The following is a 6,880-nucleotide window of genomic DNA, read 5'->3' on the forward strand; positions in this document are numbered from 1 at the left end:
GTTGGATGGTGAGCCCAACGCTGTGGGTGTTCACCAGAACCAAATGTTCCTCAGTCCCCTCTGCCCTTGCAGTTAGTTGGGCCAGCTGTCTGGGTTCTGGTCAAGAGATGTGGTTTAAGAAACACAGTGAGAAAGGCCACAGAGCAGGTTAAAAAACAGAAATTACTCCAACACCTGGAGAGTAAATAATATGCTATTGAATGAAACATGGATAACAGAAAACATCAGGGAGGAGATAAAAAAATTCTTAGAGGTCAATGAGAATAATTTAAATTATATGGTAACTATATCATTACCTATGCTCAGAGGGTCTCAGTTCTTTCACACAATGGCCTCCTTTTAATTATTGTGGTCAGATCGGTGGGGAAAGTCTTGGAAAACATATTTTTGAAGTTGCTAAGTTTTTCTCCCTTACTTCATCTCTAAAAGACTGTGGTCCTTCATAACATTGTTCTCCACAAGTCTACAGTTTGACATTTTTTGCATTATGTTAAGGTAACATAAAAATTCCTGCCAGACATTTAAGCTTTAGGAAGAATGAGAATCAGGTCTTGTCCTGGGAGAAGATATCTAAGCAAGAAGCGACTAGGGAGGAAGAGAAAGAAAAGCAACGGTGAGCCTTGGCCAGTCCTGGACCCGGGATCCCTGGGAAGGGGCGGGGCTTGAAAGGAGAGGCCGGCAGTCTGTGTCTCTGACGCAGCCTTTTCTGAGGGACCCGCTGCTTCTCAAGCTCTGACCCTAGTTATCCCAGATCAGGATTAAGTACTCCAGCACTGGAGCTCTGGTTTGTTCTATTTCTGAGGTTTCAAGTGCAAGCGCCTGATTTCCTGCCCCGGGCTCCTGCCCACTTCCTGCTTCTGGGTTTCACAGTTGATGCAGGTCTCTCAAGGGCAGGAGTTTGGACAATATTTTGCTGAAAAATAAACAAACCTTGACCTGGTGCTCCATGAGTTCCTACGTCTTGGACGCTTTCCGCTGGCCCCTTGGTTTTCTCTTCCGAGGAGACTCCCAAGTGAGGACCCCAAAGGAAGAGACAGAGCGTGCACAGGAGCGTGCAGCCAGGGGAGATCAGAAATGGGGCCATTCCTCTTGTCTGTCGGCCAGCCTGGTGGTAAGTCTGCATGTGTGTACGTTCTTGTGTCTGCCTGTATCTTGTTTGTGTGTATGTGTGTGTTATGGGTGGGTGTGCATATCCATTTCCATATTTGTGTATGTTGTGTTGACTGCTGTTTGTGTATGTGTTTATGGATCTTTTTGAGTATACGTCTGCTTGTGGCTGAGTGTGTACACCGCTCTGTGTGCGTGTGCACAGGTGTGTGGGAGTGGTACGTGTGTTGTGCTTGTGCATTTGTGTCTCTGTGTGTGTCGTGTGTTTGAGGTATGCTGGGAGGGCTGACTCAGAAGTCAGGAGAACGGTGTCCCTGTGAGGAGCTCCCTGCTTAGTGTGTGTCAAGCTGTTTCTGGGCGTCTCTCTTTCTCCCCGAGCAGCACAACAAGCTGGTAGCCTCTGCTCCAACTTCTGGAGACAGTAAACGGTGTGACCAGTGGGAGTGGCGCTGCTCACTGCCAGAGCAGGGCCTGGGGAGGCCGCCCGGTGCTGAGGGTGCAGGCCATCCTTGGACCCTACCAAGGCACGTGCAATCCACACACCCTGCTCCCAGTGCCTCAGTGCTCCTCGCCCCCTCCAGCCTTGTCATCCTGGCCACCAGGCTCTGCTAAGTCGCCCATTGTCTTTAAAGTGGAATGAGGTTGCACTGGCAGAGAGCTGCCTCAGTTTCCACCGGATGTAGGGATGCTGGGGATGAAGGGACTAGAGGGTCTACGGTTGCAGGCTGTAGTTCTCAGCGGAGGAGGGGGTGCTGCCTTTCACCCAGGCCCCGTTGACAGGTGGAGCACTGTGTACCTGCCAGCATGGGGCTGGCCAGGTCTGAGGGTGGCCGATCAGCTGCCAGGCTTCCTCTCATCAAAGCTTCCTGGGTCATCTCCACCCCCAGCCTAGCCTGGGAGAGCTGACATTCACTGAATAAAGTCACCGTTACAAAGCTATGTCCACAGTGGTCCCTCACTGGCCAGTCCCTGGGATTTGCAGGAGGACTAAATAATTTGCTAGGTGAACAGAGCAGAAGTAGCCAACAATGCTGTGGTGGTGAGGAAACGGTCCACTGAGGTCTCTGTAATTGGACTTCTGCATTTCCCAGAGCCGCCGTCTACTACTAGATGACCGTGGCTGTGAATGTCCTCCATGCTCTGGAAAAGCAGTCATGGGCCATGCAGTTTTCTCCTCAATCTCGGGGAAAATAAACCAGACACAGCACACGGGCTCTCGTTGCTCAGGACCACGGTAGGCCCTGAAGAAGTGCACAGTGTTCTCATCACATGGCTGATGGGAGTCCTGGTTAGGATAATGTGACCCAAATTTCCAAAGAGGTCTAGGAGTTTCTCTAAAAATGTTATAAATATGTTGGGAACCTGTAGGAGAAGGGTCTTCATGGTGTCTTCCAGTTCAGGCCCAATGTCAGCTGTGAAGGGACACTGAGACCCACGCAGTGTGAAGCGTTAGCACATCCTGGCACTGAGGTGTCTGGCTCACGGCAGGGCATTGTGAAGGTCCTGAGGCTGTCATATGCACAGCTCTCAGTCCTCCCAATCCTCACTGCTGAGCCTTCTCCAAAGATCAAGGTCGGATGGCTCTTTCTGTCCCCAAGAGTAAACCCCTCTCCACAACTTCCTGCTCTTGACTTGCAGGCACACTCCGCCACGCCCAGCCCCTGCCCCTCTAGGTCACACAGGGTTAGGGTCACACCTGCTTCTGTGTCTCGTCCACCCCTTCTCTCTCCCTGCACAACATCTCCTGGACCCTGTCCCCCCAGATTCTACCCATTTTTCAGGCTCCGACAGCAGCCTCTTTCTCCGTGAAATCTCTTAAACTCATGATGGAGACCACCATGAGTTGGAGGGCAGGGAGCTAGTGCCCATAAAGCCAGCAGGATGTCTCGGGCCCCTCCTCCCCTTCTCGTACAGTCGTCCCCAACCCTAAACCAGTGCAAGCATCTTGTCTGGCAAGGGAAGGCAAAAGGCAGAGTCCCTTAAAATGCCATTGGAAAATCAGTCACATATATCTTGCTTTCTCTAGGTGGAGGAAGAGGATGTTCTGACTTCCCAAGAGAATCCCCTGAAAGAGCTGCACCTGGAACCTCCACAAGAGCTCTCAGGAGGTAAAGCCACCGTGCTAGCAGAGGGGGACATGTGGTGTGCGGGCAGGATGTGCTTGGAAGGCAGCTGAAAGTCCTGTCTCAGAGATTCACCCTCCAAAGCCAAAAGGGAGGAAAGGGGGCTTTGGGTTAGGGCCTTTCTTCACGTGGAGCCAAGATAAGAGAGAAGAGCCCCGGTGGGTACAGTGGTCCAAAAGAGAGGAGCATGCCGGTTCCAAAGAGGCCCTCACGCTCCGGGCTTCCCTTCTCAGGAGGATGTGCCGGCTCTGCCCAAGACGACTGGCCCTGGCTAAGGTTAGGAGGCCATCGGCCCTCGTGGGGGCACTTGTCTGGTTCTGAGTGTTGCTGAGGCCACAAGGTGACAGTGCCGTTTGAACAAGCAGAGTGGACTCTGTGGCTGCACCTGGAACTGGGTTCAACTCTCTCAAAGCCCAAATTAGGAATGCTGAAAAGTTGCCCATTTTCCTGTCCGGAGGAAATTCATCATGATTTTTTAGTGCATTATAACAAAAATGATTTTTTACTCTATGAACTTGAAGAGCCTGGGTCATTGAAAAGAGGTCACATTAATCTACCACATAGGAACATCGGCAGTAGGCTTTTTTACCTCTTCTTACAGCAGCCAGACTTCAACGTTACTTTAAAACTCTTCCCCAGACTCCAAGCCATGAACCTGGCTCTCTGTGTCTTGCGCTCTGTGATCTGACATCCATCACTGTCTTTGATGGGGACCAGACTTGGAAACCAACTACTATTTGCCACTTCTTTGTGTGCATAGGAGAAGAGAATTCCCTTCCTGGCCTCTAGCCCCAGACATAGCTAAACATCTAGGACCAGGTTCTCAGGGTTGGGTTGGCATCTCCAAGTCTCTTCTCTTGACTGATGGACCTGACATTCTTCTAGATGAGGCTGTTCAGCCCCACCTTCAAGGACACAAGCTAAGCATAAGAGCCCAGGACAGATCTCAGAGGGAGATCTCGGCCTGTGTCTCACCCACCCCAGCCCAGGACAATCTGCCCCTCTGGGATGGAGTGCACCGGGGGCGTGGCTTCTGACAGGCGGAGTGAATGAACTCTAACTCCCATCGTTTCCTCTCCTTTTTTTTTTTAATGCTTCTAGATCCGAGGGATAAGGAACTTACTCCGAGGAAACTGAGGCTCATTCTGGTGGGGAAATCCGGAAGTGGGAAAAGTGCCACGGGAAACAGCATCCTTGGCAGGAAAGTGTTTGAGTCTAAATTCAGTAGTAGACCGGTGACCACGACCTTCCAGAGAGGCTGCCGAGAGTGGGCAGGGAAGGAACTCGAGGTGATTGACACCCCCGACATTCTGTCTCCTGGGTTCCAGCCAGAAACCACCGCTGCAGAGATCTGTCAAGCCAGCACCTTGTCCTCGCTGGGACTGCACGCGGTGCTCCTGGTGACACAGCTGGGCCGGTTCACGGCTGAGGACCAGCAGGTGGTCAGGCGCCTGCAGGAGGTCTTAGGAGTGGGGGTCCTGGCTTACACCATCCTGGTGTTCACCCGGAAGGAGGAGCTGGCAGGGTGCTCCCTGGAAGAACACGTGCGAGAGCGGGACAACCAGAGCCTTGCCACGCTGGATGTGCTGTGTGGGCGGCGCCACTGTGGCTTCAACAACAGGGCCCAGGGGGCCGAGCAGGAGGCCCAGCTGCGGGAGCTCATGGAGGAGATCGAGGCCATTCAGTGGGAAAATGAAGGCTGCTGTTACAGCGACAGGGCCTCCCAGTACCACCAGCAGAACTCTTTGCTCAGAGAAACGCAGGGAAGACAGGCGACCTGGGAGCAGGGTTCTGGGGAGGTGTTCAGTGAGGGGTCCCAGCTGGAAGTGCTGTCCCAAATCCAGAAGGCCCTTGAGAAGACTTGCAGGTGCCTCCAGGGGGGCAGAGCCTATTGAACCTGCTGGACAGGAGCAGATCCACTCAGCCCTCTGTGTCCTGGTGCCCAGCCCTGCTGCTTGCGCTCTCTATCCATAGAGCACCACCTGGTCCCCGGGTCAGAGCATCTGGTGTAGCAAGGTGGTGGAGGCTGGTTCCAGGGTGTCTGCTCACCGCGAGTCCTCCCTGCTCTATATCCCCTAACCCGCTGTCCTCACATAGAACCTTCCATCCCGTTGGCATTACATTTCTTGTGGGTACTTGTCTGAACTCTAATAGGCCAAAGCTTCTTGGCACAGGTCTGTTGCTCTCTGCCATCCCTGGGCTGCCTGGCCATTGGAGTCAGTCAGTGTGGCCACCACCCAGTGTGAGCTGTTGACCCAGGGACTTCCCATCCCTTGGGCTTTGTTCTTGCCCCTAGAGGCACCTGCTGTGTGGTGGGAGGAGCAAGGCAGTGGCTGGGACATGGGGAGGGATGGACCTGGGCCAGGGGAAGAGCGGGAGCCAGAACAGAGAGGCAGTTTCTCTTGAACTCTAGCAAGTTCTATGGGACCTTCCTGGGATTTGGAATGATGAATGAGATCAGGGTCAGAGTATTCAAGAAGTTAGGCTTGGGCAAGTGTGTGGACCCCAGCCCTGGCTCTAGGATGTGGAGGCCCTGGAGGTACCAAGTTGAGCAGAGGAGACCAGCCCGACTCCACCAAGGTAGACTTAGACTGGGGAGAGTGTACGGGTTACTGCCCCTCTTCCCTTGGCTTCCATACCCTTCCTTAGATCTGCCTTCTGCTGCTGGAAAGCAAAGGCTATTTCCTCTCTCTGTCTCTCTCTGTCTCTGTCTCTCTCTCTCTCTCCTTTTTAATTTTGCAAAGGCTACTTTCCACCTGCCTCACCCTTTCCTGCACCCTACTCCTCCCTTGACAGTGGGGAGGGTCTGCAGGGGAATGGGCTCCCCAGCAAGATATCTGTGGTGGGTTGAATGGAGGGAGGAAGGAAAGAAAGGGAACCTGCAGAGCAGGTTGGCTGCCCTAAACCTCTCGGGGGCAGCCATCTGGTTTACAGAACTCCCAGCACATGGGCGTCTTCCTGGGTGAGCATCCTGGAGGCTATTCCTGCACACAGGGCCTAAAAGAAGTGATCATAGGTGTGTCAACAAGGAAACAGGACGTTAGCCTCCCTCCTGTCAGAAGCTGTCTATCACTAAGCAGGCAGAGTTGCCTCAGATGCACTCAAATTCTTTGAGGTTCAAGATGCTCCTGGGGAGTTTGACTAGCTAATGGGAAGCCACAAGGGAAAAGATCTCCCAGAAGAGTCCCCTTCTCCATTATTCAAGCCATAGGGCAGAGGGCTCTAGCTGCCTTCCCCTGGGACGGGTGGGAAGTGGAGGTGGTGGTGACCATGCTAGGGACTGTGGGAAATCAGCAGACACAGCCTTATCTGCCTGGTGGCTCCTCTGCTGCCTGGAGGTCCTCACAGACCCCAGGACCTGCACCTCCCACTCGGTCCTGCCTCCCCAGCCTCCCCAGAGGTGCAGCCTCCAAAGAAAGTGTTAAGTATGTCCTTGGCTGTCTGAAATCAGAACAGAGTCATTTTGGTGTATACTCGAAAGTCAGTGTGCCAGAACATTTATTAACTAGGCCATCCAGGTCCTGCTAAACTGACCACGCAGCATTTATCACTTACTCAGTTCTCACAGTTCCTAAGATTTATGTCAAAGTTTTCATTTCTGTTTACATCTTCTACTTTTCCTATTTGAATAAAATATTGATTTGATGAAA

General features: G+C 52.8%; 1 protein-coding gene across 1 annotated transcript; it reads left to right on the forward strand.

The window, feature by feature from the left end:
- The first annotated feature begins 728 nt into the window (after window positions 1–728).
- Window positions 729–6,880, forward strand: Gimap6 (GTPase, IMAP family member 6). The gene is made up of 3 exons (XM_047559904.1): window positions 729–1,111; window positions 3,134–3,215; window positions 4,332–6,880. Exons 1-3 carry the CDS (start codon window positions 947–949, stop codon window positions 5,123–5,125), a joined length of 1,041 nt encoding a protein of 346 aa, XP_047415860.1. The 5' UTR covers window positions 729–946; the 3' UTR covers window positions 5,126–6,880.

Source organism: Sciurus carolinensis, chromosome 8 (genome assembly GCF_902686445.1).
Source record: "Sciurus carolinensis chromosome 8, mSciCar1.2, whole genome shotgun sequence".
Lineage (NCBI taxonomy): Eukaryota > Metazoa > Chordata > Mammalia > Rodentia > Sciuridae > Sciurus > Sciurus carolinensis.

Bases quoted from the DNA above. Each gene is read 5' to 3' on its own strand.
- Gimap6 (XM_047559904.1), top strand. From the start codon at position 947: ATGAGTTCCTACGTCTTGGACGCTTTCCGCTGGCCCCTTGGTTTTCTC. The intron at 1,112-3,133 runs GTAAGTCTGCAT...TGCTTTCTCTAG, and splicing joins GTCTGTCGGCCAGCCTGGTG to GTGGAGGAAGAGGATGTTCT. The intron at 3,216-4,331 runs GTAAAGCCACCG...TAATGCTTCTAG, and splicing joins TCCACAAGAGCTCTCAGGAG to ATCCGAGGGATAAGGAACTT.